Below are 22,777 nucleotides of genomic sequence, written 5' to 3' on the forward strand. Positions count from 1 at the left end.
TCTGTTGGGCCCCACCTTAGTGTTTCCTGTTCCCGTGCAAGAAATGTATCCCATTGGCTGTCAAGACTCCCAGGGGTGGGGGGTCTTAGCTAACTTTGTAGGCTTTCTTGAGTTCCAGGCTTGGTTGGGCCTTGCTGGATGATGATGCACTGAAAGGGCTCTTGGGCAATTGCTCTACCTTTCCCTGGAGATCTTTGTTATGTAAAGTATTGTGGCCCAGACCTTAATGGGCCCACCCATAAACAAAGGTGGGGGAGCTGAGGTTCTGCCTCTGTTTCTACTTTACTCTGTTTAGGGGAAATTATTCTGCCTTTTTAATATTTCCCAGGATATTTCATTTTTCTAGGCGAGGGGTGGGTGCTAACTTCCTTACAATGGCCAACCAATGAAGTGAGTCCTTTTGTCGGGCTGGACCCCCCCCCCCAAATATATATGTGTTACTTCTTTAAAAAGTATACATTCGTTTTGTTTCACAGTACAGCATGAACAGAATGTAAAAACAGAATGTAAAAGCAAATAGCACAGCCTGCTTCCCTGTTGGGCAGGCGTGAGAGGGGTCGACATCCCAGGCCAGCTGCGCTGTGGTGTGTGTGGGGGGGTTGAACTAGATGACCTAACAAGGTCCCCTTTCCAACTCTGGTAATCTGTAATCTGCTTTGCCCTTCCGACAATCAGCAAAGGCACCCAGCCACGGCTCTCCGGGGAGCCTTAAAAGGCAGATTTAAACCCCCTCAGGTCTCGGTTTTATTATGGTGGTCGCGTGCACAGCCCGTCTCCACCAATCAAGAGCAAGTCATGAATTCTCTTTAGCCAATGAAACAACGACGGCTCTCTGGAGAGCCTAAAAGGCAGATTTAAACCCCCTCAGGTCTCGGGTTTTATTATGGTGGTCGCGTGCCCAGCCCGTCTCCAACCAATCAAGAGCAAGGTTGCATCGTCATGAATTCTCTTTAGCCAATGAAACAACGACGGCTCTCCGGAGAGTCTAAAAGGCAGATTTAAACCCCATCAGGTCTCGGGTTTTATTATGGTGGTCGCGTGCATAGCCCGTCTCCACCAATCAAGAGCAAGTCATGAATTCTCTTTAGCCAATGAAACAGCGACGGCTCTCCGGAGAGCCTAAAAGGCAGATTTAAACCCCATCAGGTCTCGGGTTTTATTATGGTGGTCGCGTGCACAGCCCGTCTCCACCAATCAAGAGCAAGGTTGCATCGTCATGAATTCTCTTTAGCCAATGAAACAGCGACGGCTCTCCGGAGAGCCTAAAAGGCAGATTTAAACCCCTCAGGTCTCGGGTTTTATTATGGTGGTCACGTGCACAGCCCGTCTCCAGCCAATCAAGAGCAAGGTTGCACCGTCATGAATTCTCTTTAGCCAATGAAACAGCGACGGCTCTCCGGAGAGCCTAAAAGGCAGATTTAAACCTCCTCAAGTCTCGGTTTTATTATGGTGGTCGCGTGCATAGCCCGTCTCCACCAATCAAGAGCAAGTCATGAATTCTCTTTAGCCAATGAAACAGCGACGGCTCTCCGGAGAGCCTAAAAGGCAGATTTAAACCCCATCAGGTCTCGGGTTTTATTATGGTGGTCGCGTGCACAGCCCGTCTCCACCAATCAAGAGCAAGGTTGCATCGTCATGAATTCTTTTTACCCAATGAAACAGCGACGGCTCTCCGGAGAGCCTAAAAGGCAGATTTAAACCCCCTCAGGTCTCGGGTTTTATTATGGTGGTCGCGTGCCCAGCCCGTCTCCAGCCAATCAAGAGCAAGGTTGCACCGTCATGAATTCTCTTTAGCCAATGAAAACAGCGAGCAGGAAGTTTAAAAAAAAAAACACCAACCAACCCAAACCAAAAATAAACGCCCTGAAGCTTGAAAGAAGTTTAAAGAAACGCCGGTGGGCGAAAACTTTTCTCCCCCTTCGAGGGCGGCTCCTCCCCGGGGGCGGAGGCGAGAAGGGCGGACTCCGGCGCAACCCCGCAAGCTCAACCTCGGTCCGGTCGGGACGAGCCAGGGGCGGGCTGGGGTGTGGAGGCAGAACTTCGGGCTGTCCCAAAGGAGCTCCATGCTTTGGCTATGGAGAAAGGGGCGCCCTTGGGACTGCCCGGCCTGTGCGTGCTGTGGACGGCGGTGCTGGGGGAAGTCTGCCGCTGCGGCGCCCACGCCAACTGGATGTGAGTAATGTGTGGATGGGGCGCTCGTCTGGAGCCGGGCGATGGGAAGGAGGAAGCGGAGTTTTTGAATCTCCCGGGTCTGTAATATATAGAGTCATGAAGGGGGTTTCTGCCCGCGGGCTAAGCAAGCCATCCCCGTTATTCTTCTTGCAAAATGGGGCTTTTTCCTCTCTGCCTCTCCTGTCTATAATTTGGACTGAAAACGTCCTGGAGGAGCCCGATCGATCCCAATTAATAACAAAGTGCCCTTCCCCGAATAAGGCTCAGGAGGACAAAGTTTCTCATGATGTTAAAGACAGGTCACTTTTTATTTTCCATCCAAGAGGTTTTGAATCCCTTCAAACGAGGAGAGAAACCCCTGGCTGGTTGAAATCTTTCAGCTGATTATTATTTTTTTTAAAAAATAGAGCCTCTTTAGCACTATTTATACCATAGTCTAGGTCAATGTGTATTAATTTGGGAAGTTAAGGAAAAAATATGCCATGCAGATTATTTTTTTTAAATAGAACTTCTTTAGCACTATTTATACCGTAGTCTAGGTCAATGTGTATTAATTTGGGAAGTTAAGAAAAAAAATATGCCATGCAGATTATTTTTTTAAAAAATAGAGCCTCTTTAGCACTATTTATACCATAGTCTAGGTCAATGTGTATTAATTTGGGATGTTAAGAAAAAAATATGCCATGCAGATTTTTTTTTTTTTTTTTTTTTTTTTTTTTTTTTTTTTTTTTTTTTTTTTTTTTTTTTTTTTTTTTTAATCAAGACTGTGTATTAATTTGGGATGTTAAGAAAAAAAATGCCATGCAGATTTTTTTTTTAAAAAAATAGAGCCTCTTTAGCACTATTTATACCGTACCAATGACTGTAGTCTAGGTCAATGTGTATTAATTTGGGATGTTAAGAAAAAAATATGCCATGCAGATTTTTTTTTTAAAATCAAGACAGAGGTTTTAGGAAATTGTAGATCAGCCAAAAGCAGCTTGAACAAAAAGAAAACCCGTAGGAAATGTATTGTCTACTTTATTTCGCTAAATAAATGGCCAGCGGCTTGTTTTACATTATGATCTGATGGTAAATGGTGTGAGGGAGAGAGAGATCTGAGTGAGTATAGATGTGTATACATACATATTTATTTCATGTTGTGTGAAAGTAGCCCAAAACATTGGCTAAATCTGTCCTTACCACATTTCCTGAAGGCCCAAAGGCCATTTAAAGGCATGTGTGTATTTTTAAAATATAATCAAACTGCATTGTTCCCAACAATTGTACTAGAATAACAACCTTATTTTTTAAAAATAAAAATACAATCAGAATTCTGGGGCCTTTAATCTTTTTGATTACAAAATATAGCTGTATTGATGGGTATTCCACCACGGCTTGTTGTTTTGTGCTATCTGATGTTATTTAGAAACAAATTGTTAAGTGTGAATGTTTTAGCATGTTCAAGATAAGTTTAAAAATTATTCAAAACTCTGATTACTGTTGAGAAATATTCCAATAAAAGTTAATATATATTCTTTGCAGCACTTATAAAATAAAACCCACAGGGCATTGTAACAGTTTGAGTATAATAGGAATAAGGAATCTTAAAATCTGTATTTAGTTTGGCACTGGGTGTGGAGGACTGCACTTTAAAATGGCAGTGTGGAAAAATGGAATACATTCATTGTAAATATAGTCAACATGTGGCTGAAGATAATAAATATCTCTGTCTAACAATAGTGTAGGCATTTAAGAGCATGGAAAAAAATTGAAAAGTTTAGCGTCCTGCAAAAAGTATTTTTGAAATGTAACTAGGCATGAGTCTGAAATTCATGGTATCCTGGATATTATTATTATTATTATTATTATTATTATTATTATTATTATTATTATTATTATTATTATTTATCATTTATCATTTATTATTTATTATTTATTATTATTTATTATTATTTAAACATCTCAATTATTTTTTAAATCACTGAAGGAATATGTGGTACTCAGGGTCCTGATTCTTAGCGCATAATCTTATTAACCACTGGCAAAGAGAGTATCACTTAGTATGCCCATCATGAGTCTCTGCTTCTTTGTCCCCATGTGTTTTGATGATGGTGGCTCCTTATTTTTTCTAATCATCATCATCACTCTGTGGAGCTATGGTAGTTATTAATTGCAGAGGTTTCATTATGGGCCATCCTTTCTGTCTGTTAGCATAACATGAAAAACATAGTATTTGGCTCTCACCCCTGAGATGCTTTTGCAGGTGGCTGGGTATTGCCTCCTTTGGTGTCCCAGAGAAATTGGGTTGTGGTTACCTGCCGCTGAATGGTCACCAAAAGGACCTGTGCAAGAAGAAGCCCTACCTCCTGCACAGCATCCGAGAAGGAGCACGCTTGGGCATCCGAGAATGCCAGAGCCAATTCAGACATGAGCGATGGAACTGTCTACTCTCCCCGGATACAGTGCCTGCACTTTCCACTAATCTTTCATCCATCTCCGCCTCTCCTGCTTTCTCCATCTTTGGCTATGAGTTGAGCAGCGGTAGGTTCTTAGGTGGCAGGACTGGTGGTTGGGAGGTCCTTTGGATCAGGGGTCTCCAACCTTGGCCACTTTAAGATTTGTGGACTTCAAATCCCAGAATTCCTCAGCCAGCTTTGCTGGCTGAGGAATTCTGGAAGTTGAAGTCCACAAATCTTAAAGTGGCCAAGGTTGGAGACCCCTGCTTTGGATGGCTTAAGCCTGAACTCTTGCATCAACATTGGCCAAGCTAGATCAGTTTTCATTATCCCAGGATGCTTTCTGACAAAGTGATGCTTTCTGACAACTTGGGTCGTTCCAATTTCATAAATGAAAGCGTATAAATATATTCTTTTCTGAGAAATTGTGGAATATGAACAAAAGATTCGTGTGGACAAGTTATGATTTATGTACTCTCTCGTTTAAACAGTTTCAACATACTGGTCTTATTAATGGCTCAGATTCAAATTAAGTTGTTCATTGATTGGATTGGATTGACTCAGATAGAACTGATTTTCTTGAGTGAAACCAGATGGTCCAATTCTTAGTTGCATGTTAGCGTTAATGATTAATCACAGAACATACTGCTGATATTTTTAGCAAATCTTTTTTTTTTTTTTTTGTAGGTACCAAAGAAACAGCATTTATCTATGCTGTGATGGCAGCTGGCCTAGTGCATTCAGTGACACATTTATGCAGCACAGGGAACCTGACTGACTGCGCTTGTGATTCCATATTACAAAACAGTGGCTCAGCCCGAGAAGGCTGGCACTGGGGTGGATGTTCTGATGATATCCAGTATGGAATGTGGTTGAGCAGAAAGTTCTTAGATGGTCAAACCAAAAATATCTCCAGAAAAGATAGAAATGGATTAATGGTCATGAATCTGCATAATAATGAAGCAGGAAGGCTGGTATGGATTCAAATCTTTTCCCCTCCTTTCTTCTCTTCCACATATCCATGAATACTGATGAGAGGAAGTTACATGTTTCTTTTATTTAGATCCTCATGCAATCATAGCTACTTTATCTGTTTGTCCTCCATGTTAGCCCCACCTGGGCAAATGAGAATGGAGGCCCTTTGAGAGGTTACTGGATTACAAATCCTAGTCTCCCCTACCATTGAAAATGGCGGTTGGGTCTACTGAATGTTGTAATTCAGTAACAACTGAATTTCCATTAAGGAAGCTTTCTGCACCAGGCTGCTCTTCAGAATGGGCTGCATTGAAGATAATGCACTTTCTTATGTGGAAGATAAACGTTGAGGAAACCACATATATTTGTGGTTACATACAGTCTGAAAGTCCTGGGAAGTTGTAAATTCTTTGAAGTAGGTTAGATAGTCTCACAAAAAATATTGGAATTCTGATTTAAAGTACTGTTACAGGCTAGAGCAGGGGTGTCAAACTCGCGTCGTCATGGCATTGTCACATGATGTTTGGGACTTTTTTCCCCTTCGCTAAACCGGGCGGGGGAGGGGCCAGCATGTGATACATCCGGCAGACGGGCCGTGAGTTTGGCACCCCTGGACTAGAGTAACAGAAAACGTGAGGTTATTTTCCTTCCCTCCCTATTATACTAAAGAGAATCAGGGAGGGATTGTGTTACTTTTTTTTTTAGTCTTCTTTAAGATTTCTTGGGGTTTGCTCATATTCTACCTCATTCATCCTTCGATATCATCTCTGGTTTTCTGCACAGATCACCCATATGTTTTTCCTATAGATTAAATATTGATGTCCTGGCCCTTCTTTATTCATAGAGAAATCTGAATGATTCCAGGAATTGCAGTAAGCAGTAAAGGCTATCAAAATGCTAAAGGCTACAGTCCACCTTTCCCTTGAGATTTCAGAGCAGAAAGATACAGATGTTGTAGGGTGTATGGGATTTTGTGTGATTTAATGAGAGTAGGAAGCTATCCGCCATATACTTACAAAGTGTCTAAAGCTGATGGTGACTACGCAAGCTGCTGCCACTTTGTCCAATGTTCAATGTAACTTATCCTATGACTGAAGAAACAAGCTGTTGCCTAGTTTAAAAGCAGACTAGTCTTTTGCTCCATATGAAAAGTGCATTCAGTATTTGTGTTATATAAGAGGAAAGCAATTTCTAAATTAAAAAAGAGGGACTCAAATGCTTTGGAATATGCTTGGTGTGTAACCTAAGAGTAGAGTTGATCCTTTCTGATTGGGGTTTACTTTAATTTTTCCTCCAGGCAGTAGCAAAACTGATGTCCATCGACTGCCGCTGTCACGGCGTATCTGGTTCTTGTGCCCTGAAAACTTGCTGGAGAACCATGTCATCCTTTGCAAAAGTTGGCAGTTTTTTAAAAGAAAAGTATGAGAACAGTATCCAGATTTCTGACAGACTAAGGCGAAAAATACGCAGGAAAGAAAAAAGCCAGCAGAGCATCCCCATCCAGAGAGAAGACTTGCTCTATATCAACAGATCACCCAACTACTGCATGGAAGATCACAAACTGGGGGTCTCTGGAACACAAGGGAGGGAATGCAACCGCACATCAGCCGGACCGGATGGATGCAACCTCCTCTGCTGTGGCCGTGGATATAACACACAGGTGGTTAGGCACGTGGAGAGGTGTGAGTGCAAATTTGTTTGGTGTTGCTATGTACGCTGCAGAAGATGTGAGACCATGACTGACATTCACACTTGCAAATGAAAGTAATTGCCTCAAATACCTTTCATGGCTCAAGCGAAAGAAAAATGAACATTTCCTCCGGAGTCCAAGGTTGGAAGCTTTTTTCTTTTGGTGGAAAAAGCAACTTGGAAGAAATGGCAACAAATCAACTGGGAACTTGTATTTCATGAGGAATTGGCATACTTGGATGATGCATTTGTGTAGTTCAGTCCACAAGGACTGTGGATTTTCAGTATTTCAGTCACATGCAGTGCTATTGTGAATTTAATGGCCAAGCAAATGAGACTAGCTTAGGTTTTAACATTCAGAAGTTAATATCCCCTTTCAGGCGTCTTGCTCTCCTATATGGAGAACATTCTGTTTATAAATCACCATACAATCACTTGCACAGCAATTTGTAGTTGGGAATGACCCAGATGTTCAAGCAAAGCACCCAAGACTTGGTTAACCAATTGCAACCCAAAAAAATTGACTAGGTAGGTTTCTTAGGGTAGACTTTATATAGGTAGTCCTTGACTTATGACTGGTGACTTAGCATCCATTGGAAGTTACAATGGATCCCGAAAAAGGGATTTGCGACCTGGAGTCTTATGTATGACCTGCTCCCTGCAGTCCTGTAACTACATTTTGGATGTTTGGAAACCATCTACATTTACAGCCATTTGCAGCATCCCATGATCAACATATGGTCCCCCCCCCCCAGTAACAACTGTTTTCTTCTAGTTTCCAGCAAAAAAATGCCCCATAGTGAACAATGGGTTGCTTAATAACTCTGGTGTTCAGTTAATGACCATGGCATTCCCTTTACAACTGCTGATTCACTGAACAACTGTCACCAAAAAAGTAATAAATTCGAGCAGTTACGTGATGACCTGCTTTATAATCACAACTTGCAACCAAAACCGCAGGCTCCATTAGTGTCGTAAGTCGAGAGCTAATGTCATTGGGACAGTCATCAGCAACAGGGTATTCATGTGTTTCCACTTCTTCTATTCCAGTGTTCTAATTGTTCATTTAAGACAGAGAAACAGAATGAGCTTGGTGGTTTTCCCGCAGAGATTTCATTAGCCAAACTGGGTAACTTTGTTAGTGTTATCACTGATCAATCTTAGCACGGATGATATTACCTAGTTTGGGTAATGAAACATCTTGCAAGAAAACATCCAAGTTCAGAGGGCACCAGGGACCAGGCACCAGGGACCCCCTGCTGAACTAGGAATATTCTATCTGAGACAGAGAATTGTGTATTTGTGGCAATTGCACAATAGCAATAGCACTTAGACTTCTATACCGCTTCAGTGTTTTACAGCTCTCTCTCTCCAAGCGGTTTACAGAGTCCGCCTATTGCCCCCAACCATCTGGGTCCTCATTTTACCCACTTCGGAAGGATGGAAGGCTGAGACTACCTTGAGCTTGGTGGGATTTGAACTGCCAAATTGTAGGCAGCTGGCTGCAGAAGTAGCTTGCAGTACTGCACTCTAACCACTGTGCCACAGAGACTCCTATACAATATTGAATACAATAGTATTCAAGTACTGAAGTGTGTTCCTGTTTTCCCTTGAGCATCTTGATTAGGTCTATACTGTGATGCATTTCAGAGCAGTCTCATTAAAAAAATAAATAGGTGTGACACTGATTTGTAAAGATACTGTACAATGTACCATCAAATAAATAATGTACCTGTTGTTTATTCCCTTGCATATGGAATAAATACAAGTCGCCTATGAAGGCAATTGCAGATTACACAACTGCCTACATAGCTTTATCAGAGTGGTACGTTATTCTTATAAATTCTTATACAATATATTGTTAAACTTATAAAAGCATGCCAGTTGCCAAGCATCCAAAGTTTGATCATATGGTCATGGGGATGCTGCAATGAGAATATGACAAACTGTCATCTTACTTTTTTCAGTGCCATTGTAACTTCAATCACTGAATGAATGGTTAAGCCAAGGACTACCTGTATCATCAAGACCAGAGGTCTCCAAACTACTTTAAGACCTGTGGACTTCAACTCCCAGAATTGAGAGTTGAAGTCCACAAGTCTTAAAGAGTTGTCAAGTTTGGGGACCCCTGATCCCCAAACCAAAGGGAATTATCTTGGTGCAAGATATCAAAGACATTCTTCTGCATCTATATTTCATAAGTGTCTTCATTTCCCAGTATTGAGGACCAGATTGCTGACATCAACTACTTTTTGTAGAAATGGAAAGATGATGCTTGGTATTGTGTTGGGATGAAGAGAGCTTTTCTTTGTGGTGCATCATTAGGCATTTCTAGCGTTCTTTTGTATGTACATTAAATTCAGGATGTAGGATTGCAACTCTAAATATTACTCTGGTTGAATTGGAAGCAATCAATTCACAATTCACTCCCCAAGATTTTTTTCATTGTTTGAAACTGAATTTTCTGATGCATAAAAAGAACTTGACCAACACCCCACCCCCCACCGGATATACCAACTGTTGGCAAATTGTAACTAGCAATATCTGGAAGACTATAGGCCTCATTCTTGGGACTATATCCATAGATCTATTGTATTTTTTTGTGGTTATGGAAAGTTGCGCACATGCAGTGCTTCTCTTAATTAATTACCCATACCAAGGATTTCTCTTCCTTTCACAGATAGCTACAGAAATATTCCACTGCTTCATGTAAAGATATTGGCTATTTTAAAAAATTGCCCCCTTGATCTGAAGGGAACACTCATCTGGTTATGATCTCCTCAATAGGTTGGTTTGGCTTGATTTGCTGTATCTCTGCCTTTGAACACTTTTTCCAGCATCAACAATATAAGAATGGAGGGTTTGAAAAATCCTCTAATTTTAGCCCAAAGCAGAATGTTTATTAGCTCTCACTGAACTCACTTCCCAGCCACTGTTTAATAGAAAATAAAGTGCAATGGGTTGGCTTATGGTTCTATAAACATTCCAGCAATACCACACATTGCAGTCCAATTCTGCTTGGATTTGTTCTGCATGTTCTTGATTTCAGTGGGTTTGAATCCCAATTATGGTAAATATACATCAGATTGCATCTAACTCCACCACTATCTATATTTATAGATTTAGTTTCTCCAATGAAATACATTTTCTCATGAAATAGTAGGCAATAATAATCGTAAAAATATTTACTGCTTCCGCTACCTCTAAGTTTTATATAAGAACACTGCCCTGCAAAATGACTTGCATTCACATTAAGGCCTAAGTTCCTTCTACTTAATGCTCTTCAGCCTCTCAAAAACACAGAAACAGACAGAAAAGCTCAATTCTGTTAAGATTATTTACCAAAAGAGAATTGAGATTCAAGAGCACCTTTCAAAACACATTGGGAGTAATGTATGTCACTGTTTTTCTAGGTTAAGAATAATTTTTGCTGCTATATTGAGGTTACTTTATTCATTTTTGTTTATTCTCATTTTGTCAATAAAATATTAACATGTTTGTCTTTCTCTATTATCAGAACCAATTAACAGAAACAGATGGTAGCAAGTGTACAGATAGCTGGTGGTTGGAGAAAGAAAGGTTGCCAGTAGCTTTTTGTTGTCATACTTAAATTATCAGGATTATTTTTAATAGTTTTATGATGTGGGAACCCATTTTCTCAAAAATCAAATTATAATGGAACATCAGATTGAAGTCAACTGTAATGGTCACAGAACAATAGAACTTGAGATGTGCTTATAGGGACCTGTAACATATTTAAATACTCTTACTTTTCTCGGGCTGAAGAAAGTATATTTTTAGACAAAGCACCCATTCCCCATGGCAGATATTTTAAAATAGTTTAATCTGAGTGACCAATACAATATCACAGCACTTGTTCACAACAGCATGAGGATGTTAACCTTGATGGCTCAGAGTGCAATGCTTCTGTAGCTCTGTTCTGTGAAGGAGCATACAGTGCCAAGAGACGTACACATTTAATCAAATAATACTTTCCTGCAGTTCCTAAGAAGGATTTAATCAGCAATATTTTGATCAGGTAAGTCAGTTTGGCAGACTATATATCTTGTGATTTAAGTTACAGGTCAACTGATTGTCACCAGCTGTGATATCAGTACTGAGTCACTGAGAGCAGCACTTAATCAGTATATTTTTGTTAATTCATGGTTTTGTCATATTCTTACCATATCTTGAAAATGCTGATCCCTATCATTCTTGTCTATTCTCTCCCCCCAAAACAAAAAAATATACCAAGTACAAGGGGTTCTTCCTGAGCAGATCCATATTTTGTTTTTAAAACTTTATTTAATGAAAAAATATAATACACAGACAAGTGATTTTATTTCATGAACATAGCTGGAGAATCTGCAAAGTACTTTACAAATAATCAGTCTGTTTATGATGTACTTATTGCTAAGCTACAGCAAATTAAAGAAAAAGATAACATGAACAGTTAAAACAGTAAAGTAGCTCATATTCCAGTCATTAAATCTTAGCATTGAAAAGCTAGATGTTTCTCTAGTAATTAATCTCCAGTATTGCTTTAACATTTTCAGTGCAAATAATATTTCATTACTCCAACAATACTAGCTTCTAAGCCCAACTTTTTTTCCAGTATTTTTTAAAATGGATATTTTTAATCACATGTTCAGACTGACAATATACGTATTGACAGGAGCTATCCTGACATCCCAGCAAACACCTCATATTTAACTTCTTGCTAAAGTCTCTCTGTAAAGCAGAGATGTCCAAAATGCTTGTTCATTGTTTGAATTGGAAAACAGAACTGCAAAATTGCCACTGTCGCCTTTACAAAAAAGGGGGGGAAAGGACAATTCCAAGAGTCATACTTAAATCTTTCTACAAGCATCTTCCCACAAGAGGCATCTTAGTTTTCCCTTCTCCAGATGCTTTCTGAAAATGAAGGGGGAAATGATTTTTGCAGGCATTGTGATCTAATGTAGTTCCATGATACCGAGAGAGAGGAAGGTTTCTTGGGCGTCCCAAAACTCCCTAATGCCACAAGAGGCACCTAGACCTGTAAGCCAACTGCTGTAATTCAATTAACACGATGTCATGAAGCCATGTGAATTATTAAAAAGGGGAATCATTGTGCCCTTCCCTGCTGCTGTACGTAGGACAAGAAAATGGGATGACAACATTTGTTAGAAGTTGTCTGGAGACCTCAAATGCATTCTGTGTAGGCACCTGCAAAAATATGATTTAGTGTGGTTTTGTCTAGTTAGATCAGCCAATCTAAACGATAACTTTCACTCTAGGAAAACATGTTCCCCAGTTGATTTTTCTTTCCCCAATAGACGAGCCTACCATGTAACTGAAACTACCTCTTAAAGATGTCCAATTGAGAAGCGCTATGCACTAGGTCACCTCCAGGAGGAATTAAGGTGTTTAAAAAAAAAAAAAACATGTAATTTCATATTTCCAGGAAAACAGAGTAACTGCCGACATTGGCTTCTTTTTATGATTTTGGCAAGATCCCAACCGGTTCACATGTCTTCTGGATCTCAGGTCTTTAAAAAAAAACTCTTAGTTGAACACACACAAGAAACAATCACATTATTCTGCCGTATTAGCAGCTTGCATTGCTAACAAATATGTGGTACGGATGAGTTGACAATTGCAACAGACACAGTGTTATACATTTCATTTTAATGAAAAGCATTTAATTGTGCTTTGTAGAGCAGTCCTACATTTTTGTATCAAACAACCAACCCCCCTCTATTTGAAAGGGGTCACTGAAGAATGTGGTTTTCCAACATAGCATAAAAATAGTTAACTATTTTTTTCCTCTAAAATTTACATATCCATGTAAATATATGCACTCACAGCAATGTTGTAACTGAACAGGATACAACAAAGCTCAGGATTAGCTCAACTATTCATTGTGTCTCTAATTACTTTTGAGGGTCGTTCTAAAAGACATTTACATACAATAAGTGGGTTTAGGAAAAGGAAGAAAGGGAGAAAGAGAAGGGAGAATAAGAATGTGCTCAGAAACAATTCTGTTCGTTTAGGGCTTATTTACAAAAAAGAAAAAAAAAGAGAAAAAAGAATCTCTTCAGTTTAACAATAAATAAGCCTGATGTTATCTAAAAAAAAAAAAAAAAGTTCATGCACATTTTAAAGTGAAAACATGCCTGGAAATTATTTACATAGGGCACAATCCAGCAGGATATGTATTTCACATGCCCGGTCAAATGAATTGGTGCAATTTACCATCACTTTGCACAGCTTTTTAATGGGCCTTGTGCATCAAGCCATGCTAGTATGATAAGAGTTCACACTTGGCTTCTATTTCCCAAATCACACAATCTCACAGCAGCAGAAAAGTGCATTTCCTCCTCCACTGTTCTTTTGCATTGTCTATTTCCAATTGCAGATTGTTCATTCTAGCTTCTGTGGAATACATCCTTCCATTTCCACAACTTCTGGCCATCCTTCATACTTGTTGGTGTCCTTGTTGTTTTTAATATGCTGCAAAGAGAAAGCCATTTCAATTTCAATTTAAGTATAGTTAGTGTAGCACTGAAACAAGGTTTTCTAACTTACAAAAAAACAGTATTTATGTTGGGTGGTACAAAATTATACACCTTGCTGCATTTTCCCCAAGATGAGAAATATATATAAAAAAAGAAAAGTTTTAGAGTAAAGAACAACAAGCTGTATGAGATATAAGAGCTAATAGACAACAATGCTCTTAAGTCTGAATATTAGCATAGAAATCAGCGTAAGAATTTTCTGCTGTTGTTTTCAAATAACATATACACAGAACCTTATTTTCCTTCTAAGAATCTATAGTGATTGACCACCATTATCATCATAATGTCAGGGGTTGAGGAAAAGCAATTGGAAAACAATACGAAATATTAGGACTTGCAGATTGAAGTTGAATGAAGTTGACATTGAAAAGAAATCTATTGTTAACCAATCATGATTGAAGCCCTTGGAGTAATACTTAAAGGACTTCCTTGATATCTGGAAATGTTTAATTTTTCAGACCTGAACATCCTAATTTACAAAAAAACAATCCTGATTAGAATTGTCTGTGCTCTTAAGTGCTACCTTAATATTTCTTAGATCCTTACTAGGACTTGAATTATTAAATTTCCACCAGTTTTAGACTAACTGTAGGTTATCCATACATAATAACAACATCTGCCTATCCCAGGTTCTTGAGGAGGACTCAATAGGTGGATAAAAACACCAAATCCTGTCTAAACATCTGGATTACTCTGCAACCATAATTATAAAACAGTAATATGTAGTAGTAGAATCAGAAGTAATTTAGTAGCTTCAAACAGGAAAAATGGCACCAAAATAACACATCAGGAATAGAAATTGTTAAGATGCTCAAAGGACAGGGGACAAATGAATATTCACAGTGAGAACATTTACATTTCATTTTCAAAATCTTCCACAAACCATTGATATGACCCTAGGAAATTCTGAGCAAGCCACTAAGACTGTTCAGTGATACAGAATTGAAGGGAGAGTGGTGATTTTGAGCACACATGTGCTCATGTACCATCCAACTGCAACTTGATATACATTTGATTTAAGCAGCTCTCCATATATGACTCCAAAGACTTTTCTTCTTCAAATCCAAGTCAACCCTCTTCCTAATTCCAATCAAGTATCTTTGCAGTTATTGAAGTGTATCTCCCAGATTAGCTGAGGTTCTGCTGACCAAAAGGAATCAGCAAAACTTCCAGGATGCAATGTATGTTTTGGGCTCAAAAGATGCTCCAATATGTCATCTAAACGTTAACGTGAAAAAATACCTGTATGTGTATGTATGTATGTATGTATGTATGTGTATGTGTATGTGTATGTGTATGTGTATGTGTATGTGTATGTGTATATGTATATGTATATGTATATATGTATGTATGTATGTGTATGTATGTATGTATGTATGTATGTATGTGTATATATATATATATATATATATATATATATATATGGAAGATGGCTTGATGTTTTTATGTTTTGTTTATGTTTGTTTTAAAAACCAATAAAAATTTAAAAAAAACATACCTGTTCAAAAGGGCTTTTAGTTTTGATTCCTTTCCCACCACAGAAAACCCAATTGTCTCTGAAGCCAAGAGTCATGATGGATGTACTCCCCAAATCTGATATTAGTTTCCGTGCCTCTTCAGTAAGCCTTCAACAGAATTTTAAGAATTACTATAGGAATGTAATATTATCTAAAATATAATCTACCAAATTGATTCATATAAATACTTTGTTTCCTATTTATTGAAAATTTCTTTATTTGTACAGATAATGTACACTTTCACACTTATGTGCATTATTCAGCAACCTCTGCGGAACGATGACCCCCTTTTGAAAATGACCACATTCTTGGAAGGACAACATGTCTCCCTCTTTAGCTCTTATCTAATTGTAATCTACTAGAAAGCAAATATGACAAATAAGTATTGTATTTCCAACAGACTTACTTAGTGGCACCATCGTCATATGTTGCCATTAATACAATAGTTCCATCTGCAAAACTCTTCAGAAATTCAATGAACGGGGCTACATCTACACCAAATGGAAGCACAACAACATTTAATATTTATTAAATTTATACAGCCATTCATCTTGCAAAGCGACTAACATGATAACAAACATTAATATAACAACAAAAGGCAAAAAAAGAACATAAATTATATATGACTATCAAAAAAGAAAGGCCACTCCATTTGATTTACAAGATTTTCATCCCAATCTCACATTTTAATTCAAAATATCTAATGCAAAATTGAAAAGCAACATTTGTCAAGTTTTGATTATTAGAATTACTTTAACTTTAATGAACTGGATGAACAAAGTTATTTAAGTATTTTTTAAGTCTTTCTGCCAAAACTGAAGCAAAGATTTTATAGTCTGCATTTAGTAAAGAGATAGGTCTATAGTTCTTAATTTGCAGTGGATCAGCCTCTTCTTTTGGAATAAGTGTAATATAAGCTTCTGACCATGTTTTAGGTATCATCTTCTTTGACATAGCTTCATTCATGACTTCTAGCAATGGAATGCTCAACGATTCTTGTAACGTTTTGTAAAATTCTGCCGGAAGCCCATCTGGACCTGGTGCTTTCCCATTATTTTGCTTCTTAAGTGCTTCAGTTAATTCCATCATTGTTATAGTACTTTCTAACATTTTTTCAGTCTCTTTAGGTATCTTAGGTAGATTAGCATTTTGTCTGTTTTGTTTGTTTTTAAAAATCAATAAAATCGTTTTCAAACTTTAACGAACTGAATTTAATTAATAAGCATGCTAATTTCTACTTTAAACAAGCGAAGTAAAATAAGGTACGCATTATTTTATAAAATAAGCAAATATTTCTGCACTTACCTCCACCCCACATATCAAAGAATTTTGTGTCCACTACTTCACCGGTTTTGCCTAGCAAAAGGAATAACATATGATATCAATAAATCACCATATACTGTTTATGAAGAAGTAATATATAAAGATAAAAAGAACTGCTCTATATTAATGGGTTTATAATAAAAAGAATAATCTGGGAACATATATATATACTCAAAATCAGGTAAGGGCTAATATGGCTTTGTTTGTACAGAACGGCAAGTGCTATCATTAAAACAATGCTGTATTGGCGACTTGTGATTGGCAAAATCTCTCACCTCTTAGTAAGTGGCAAATACTGAATTCGCTGAAGTACATTTTTTATCTTTGTATACAGTAACATTAATCTTTAGCAAGAGCAAATATTTATCAGGGGTGCTGCCCTTCAGATTCTACAACTGGGCAACTTTGACAAAATAATGATTTCCAAATTTCCAGAGATATTTAGGATCCAAGACCCTCTTGGAAATTATCACTTTGATCAGCTAATGAAAATGAGAGAGTGGCAGCATTCCCCTTTTTCTAGCATTATTTTTAATTTTTACTGATACCCCTCATCCCACTAGTAGCAGGAACAAGTTTGGCCCAGAAGAAGCTTCTCACTTCTTATCAGTTGATAGTCGTTTTATGTTAAATTAATGCCTTAATTTCCAAGAGAACAAACAAATCAATTAAACATATTCCACCTAATTTTTTTTTAAAAAAACTCTTAAGTTAAAGAAGAAAGATAAAGATGACTTCTGCTGACTATACAAAGACATCCATAATTTTCTTGACAGAATGTGGCTTGTTATATTTTGTTTTTTTTAAAAAAAAATTGTGTCAGTCAAGAAATCCATCCTTAGCTTCCTTTCTGAGCCTAGTAATAGGCATTGCAACCCTCTGAAATTTTATTTAATTATTCTACAGCCAAGGAAAGCACACCCTTATGTATTAAAAATCAACACGGTTATTTGTGTTATCAATACAGCACCATCCATAAATAAGTTAAACACACACTAAACCAGGAAGTGAAAAAAAAGGGAAACGTGACAGTGGCAGAAGCAGTCAAGAATGAAATATTATAACTCTTGAGATGCAATAATTGGATCTATTTATAGATATGGAAAATGGATACTGGCTTAAAGTGGCCCTGCTTCCATTGAAACACTGGAGGAAGGAAGCAGAATAGTCAAACAACCAAAATCTGTTAGTCTAAGGCAGGGGTGTCAAACTCAAGGCCCGTGGGACGGATCCGACCAACGGGGTGCTTTGATCCAGCCTGTGGGGACGCTCTGGAAACAGTGAAGGACCGACCCATGGTGTCTCTTCCAGCAAAAACGGAGATCGGGAGGACTGCCCGTGAAAGCGGAGCTCAGTTTTCAGGGGCAGAGAGCAGTAGGACATCGAACTGGCCATACCACGCCTGCCATGCCACCCCCTGGAGGTCAAACACAACCCTGATACAGCCCCTAATGAAATCGAGTTTGACACCCCTGGTCTAAGGCTTAGCATCATTGGCCTGTTTGGGACGAAAGTAATCCCCGCCCTACCCAACAAGCATGTCATGAGATGAGCTGCTTTATGTGGGCAGACGATGAGCTCAGGCAGGGGTGGGATTCAAATTTCTTAACAGCCGGTTCTGTGGGCGTGGCCTAATTTGTGGGTGTGGCTGGATAGTCATGTGACTGGGGTGGGAGTGGCTTGCTGGCTGGGCGTGGCTAGGTGATCATGTGACTGGAGAGGCCCTGGGCAGGTGGCCATGTGACTGGCAAACCAAATTTAAGTGGTCCTCGCTTAATGACCAGATCCTCACTTAATGGCCAGTTGCTTAGCAAGTGTTTTTTGCCACTTTCCAAGGCCAGGGGAACCCTGGAGAGGGCAGGGCAGGTGGCCATGTGAATGGCAAACCAAATTTAACTGGTCCTCGTTGAATGACAAGGTCCTCACTTAATGGCCAGTTGCTTAGCAAGTATTTTTTTCCCAGTTTCCGAGGCCACATAGATGAGCTGCTTTATGTGGCAGACACAAAGTCCTGGAGTGGCATCCCAAAAATGGAATATTTGGAGCTACTACAGTGCTTAGATACTCCCAGATAAGTTTGGGGAGGAGGGAGTTGAAAAGGGAGACAAAATATGAAATGGATATGTTACTTTGATCCTGTCCACAATTAATGAACCAATCAATTGTGCCAGAGTAAAGAAACAAGGCACAGAAGTGAGAAGGAAAATGCTCACATTTGAACATCCTTTGGAGAGGCCCCTAATTATGGAAGAAGATAAATGGATGCAAAGAGGATGTCTCGGTCAGACATGTACGAACACTTACCATTTACTAGGGCTATATTAATTCCCCTCCCCACGTTGTTTTTAACACCACTCATCAAGCTGAAACAAAACAAATGAAGATAATTACAACAAGCTTTTCGTCTTGTTAATTTCTCCTGATCGCACACCTTGGGAAGGGGCGTGACTCTTGCCAACAAAAAAAAATCCACAAGAAATGTGGCCACCCTTCTTAGCTGTTCAGAAAGGTGGCCACATTTCTTGTGGGTTTTTTAATTTGTTAAATAAAATCTGCACAAAAGTTGCCCCCTTCTCTTCACCGCTGTCGTTTTAATTATCACCAGGCAAGCTTCTAGCGTATGAAGAACAGCAGAACAGATTTCCTTTCGGCTTGAATCAAGTCAATGGAATTTACACAATTAGATCTACTCAGCTATGGAAAGCAAGAAATCATAAAACAGAATCTACGGAATTAGACACAAGAACCTTCCTAGCCCCTCTCATAGGAAACATCTTGAAACGTAGCAGCAAGGTGGCCACAAATGAGTTAATTGAACTCATAGCCCTTTGTTCTTAAGAAACTAGAACTGTTTTTCCTGTTACGTAATCCCTAACTGAACGAGCTGATAATGTCGGGCATTATCCCTGATTATAGTTTATGTACAGAATATGAAATAAAAGTATAAAGCTCAATATATCACAGTTGTTTAATATAAACAGAGAGCAATAAAATATTGATGTGATCTTGGGGGCTTTACATAGTTTAGTATAAACTGATCTTTCCAGTGAAGTCTTTTCCCTATGGTTTGGATTATGTTCATAGTGACTGGAAATAATGGGAATTGTAATTCAACACAGAAGGAAGGCAGCAAAGGGTCGAAGAGTAGTATATTCGACACTTTGTTGCCTCCCTTCTGTGTCGAATTACAATTCCCATTATTCCCAGTCACTATGAACATAATCCAAACCATAGGGAAAAGACTTCACTGGAAAGATCAGAATCTAACACACAATATGATCTCAGCAAAGGCATTTGAAAAAGACATTTAGTAATGCAGAGGATTTACCACAAGAGGGGAACAACACGTCACTTTTAGATTTCTACTCAAATATTGAACTGTTCCTGAAGAGTGAAAAATAAAGGGCGGTAAAATACCATTCAGTGATTTATCAGACGAGATTTGGAGTCATATTAACATTTCATACAGTTCTGATGGAATATTTCGCTCACCTAGAGGCGAGTTCTCTAATTTGGCAGCTTCCAAGTGTGTGGACTTCAACTCCCAGAATTCTCATCAGAGCTATGTTGGCTATGGAATTATGGGATTTGAAGTCCAAACATTGGTTAATGCCATCAACTGAAGTTGGGAGAAAAAGGCCATTCTTTGCCACAGATATTCTTCCTCATCTGGCTTGACTAGGATGGGTTCAAAAAATGAACAAAAGCTTTGAATCTGAGTCTACAAGGAGAGGGAATTTCTACTTCAAATATCACTTCAGGAATCAAGATAAGCAGAATGTTTAAAAGCTGTTATCCTGCACTTGGCTGCACCAAGGTTTGAAATCACAAGCTTGACTTGGTAACTAAGCTTACGGAATTGTGTCCCACAATGAAAGAACAACCTGGAGCCTTTGAACCCGACATCCAGTTATGCTGAAATATCTTCCTGATTAAAGCAGGAATTTGAGTTTTAATAAAAAAAAATATCAAAACGAAATACTTCAATTAGATGTTCAAGACAGATTTGTGTGTGTGTGTGTGTGTCTATTTCCAAAAACCATTTGTATAGGTCAGGATGCTGAAAAAAATAGAAACTGCTAAACAAAGACCCCTAGAGGTAGAATGGAGGCTCTTAGTGAATTAAATTAAATTAACCTCTTAGTGAATTAAATCTAGCCCTTCCTGGCCAATTGCTAAGGGAGGGATAAGGCCAGTTGATAAAGAAGATGTAGAAACCCTGTCTTGGGAGATTCTGCAAGCAAATTGCAGAAGATTGCATGCTGCCTTGGAAGCAAATATTGAATATATATTTTAATTAGGTCAGGCCAATATATTCTGCATTAGGAGGGAAACTCTGATGAAAACTCTGCCCCTGATCCTTAGGGCATAATGGGAAAGGCATTACTTTATTGTTATAAATGATTCTCAGATTATCATCAGATCACCTTGAATTGATGCACAACCATTTATTCAAAATGATTGTTCTGAAGAATTCCAGAACATTCCCATTCAATATGTTGATTCTGATAATCTGAATAACCTGTAAATGGTTTGACAGTAATTTTAGAAACTTTCCTGAACGGAAAGTTATGTGTGGTCTTTCAGACACGGCCTGATTCCCCCAAAACACGACCTCTGAAACAACATGACTTCTGAATGGTTTCAGAAAATTTACTTCTGGAAATTGCTAGATCGCTCTGGAATGGCCATATCAGTATGGGTGGGAAAGAGAACCAAAGGTTCTGGAGTTTTTCTGAATATTCTCCCTGCTGTAGAATGAAAAATCTATAATTAAACCTCTCCTAAGTTCAAGGACATATACATGGGTTAGCTCATTTTACATTATTGACACAAAATAATGCTATGAGAGAGTCTGCCCTACAAGATAGACCAGATTAAGAAACCAATGCCAACCATTTTTATTATAGTAGCTACGGTAACTGAATCTTACAAGTCTGATTCCTTTATCTTTGTGTGAACTAGGGAGGGGCTTATCAAGTTATTTTCTTAGGCAAATGTCAAACCTCTCTTATCTGACTGTGGACTTGTTTAGTAACTTTCCAGGACATTCCTTCTGCTGTCTGCTGTAGACAGTAACAGACAGGGACATCCAGAAACTATGGACTCATTGGGAATTTGAACATGGATTACTATAGTCATAATCCTTTGCTCTAATCACTATACTATGCCACACAGATATTACACCATTTAGCAATAAAATCTAACCTGTTTCATGACAGGTTAGATCTGCAATGAAAATGGTCATATCCATTACAACACTATGTCATAGTTATGATCCAAGGAGCAGTTCATAATCACTGAAGTAAAATTATGCCAAGCATGTTAAATAGAAGACTTCAAATTAATTATAATACATCTTGACATTTTTTTTTTTATCATTTACCACAGGGGATTATTTGGTGACAGTTTGGAATACTTCAGAACATAATTAGAAATACTCCACCCGTTCATCTCGCAAAAAATAATTATGGCAATCTTTGGTAAAGGTTTATGAATCTTTTCAGGATTTCCCCAGACGTCATTTAGTAAGAAAATCTGTACTTTGTGTTTGCACTGCAGAACAATATCCAAAGGCTGTTAATGAGATGCAAAGATATATTACTGAAAAAATAGAGTTCAAAAAGAGAAAGAAAGCAACAGAGAATAATTAAAACCACCGTAATCAAGTAAACCAAAACTGCAGCAGAGTTTATATTAAAAAAAGGGGGGGGGAATCAAATGGCCCATGGAGATCTTAGGATGCAGGCAAGACAGAATGGGAGATGCTGCAGCTACGGACAGTATACAGATATCTACTACCCCCCCTACGTCTCTAGTTACAGAAATTGGTTCATACATACACATTGTCTTCTACACATATTTTAGGTCCAACTACGTTGGCGGCTCCACTTGCCATTTTGAAAGCAAAATGATTCGCTGGACATGCTTTCGTCGTTCCACATTTATACTTTGGGGGCTTTGTAGCTTTGGGGGAAAGAAGGGAATATATTTTAATTTAAGGAATGCAATAAAAATTCAAACTAAAGACCATACCAAAAAAAAAAAAAAGATACAATTTCAGACATTGCAAAATAAAGGCAAAGTGCATAACGGTAAAATG

At 38.5% G+C, this 22,777-nt stretch overlaps 2 protein-coding genes across 4 annotated transcripts in view; one reads left to right on the forward strand and one right to left on the reverse strand.

Annotated features, from left to right (window-relative positions):
* The first annotated feature begins 1,983 nt into the window (after window positions 1–1,983).
* Window positions 1,984–10,779, forward strand: WNT16 (Wnt family member 16). The gene is made up of 4 exons (XM_026669070.2): window positions 1,984–2,172; window positions 4,418–4,695; window positions 5,298–5,584; window positions 6,883–10,779. Exons 1-4 carry the CDS (start codon window positions 2,075–2,077, stop codon window positions 7,345–7,347), a joined length of 1,128 nt encoding a protein of 375 aa, XP_026524855.1. The 5' UTR covers window positions 1,984–2,074; the 3' UTR covers window positions 7,348–10,779.
* A 780-nt stretch (window positions 10,780–11,559) lies between these two features.
* Window positions 11,560–22,777, reverse strand: part of FAM3C (FAM3 metabolism regulating signaling molecule C) — a 37,460-nt gene continuing 26,242 nt past the window's right edge. For all 3 annotated transcript variants that reach the window (XM_026669068.2, XM_087969362.1, XM_087969363.1), the window contains 6 exons: window positions 22,518–22,641; window positions 18,979–19,037; window positions 16,657–16,707; window positions 15,758–15,842; window positions 15,333–15,459; window positions 11,560–13,769 (listed from right to left, as the gene is read on the reverse strand). In XM_026669068.2, coding sequence (XP_026524853.1) covers window positions 13,680–13,769; window positions 15,333–15,459; window positions 15,758–15,842; window positions 16,657–16,707; window positions 18,979–19,037; window positions 22,518–22,641 — 536 coding nt within the window. In that variant the 3' untranslated portion in view covers window positions 11,560–13,679. The remainder of the gene's footprint in view (window positions 13,770–15,332; window positions 15,460–15,757; window positions 15,843–16,656; window positions 16,708–18,978; window positions 19,038–22,517; window positions 22,642–22,777) is intronic.

Source organism: Notechis scutatus, chromosome 6, assembly GCF_049901735.1.
Source record: "Notechis scutatus isolate UNSWTSFEM ecotype Mainland chromosome 6, rNotScu1.2, whole genome shotgun sequence".
In the NCBI taxonomy this organism is placed as follows: Eukaryota; Metazoa; Chordata; class Lepidosauria; order Squamata; family Elapidae; genus Notechis; species Notechis scutatus.

Bases quoted from the DNA above. Each gene is read 5' to 3' on its own strand.
- WNT16 (XM_026669070.2), top strand. From the start codon at position 2,075: ATGGAGAAAGGGGCGCCCTTGGGACTGCCCGGCCTGTGCGTGCTGTGG. The intron at 4,696-5,297 runs GTAGGTTCTTAG...TTTTTTTTGTAG, and splicing joins TGGCTATGAGTTGAGCAGCG to GTACCAAAGAAACAGCATTT. The intron at 5,585-6,882 runs GTATGGATTCAA...TTTTTCCTCCAG, and splicing joins ATAATGAAGCAGGAAGGCTG to GCAGTAGCAAAACTGATGTC.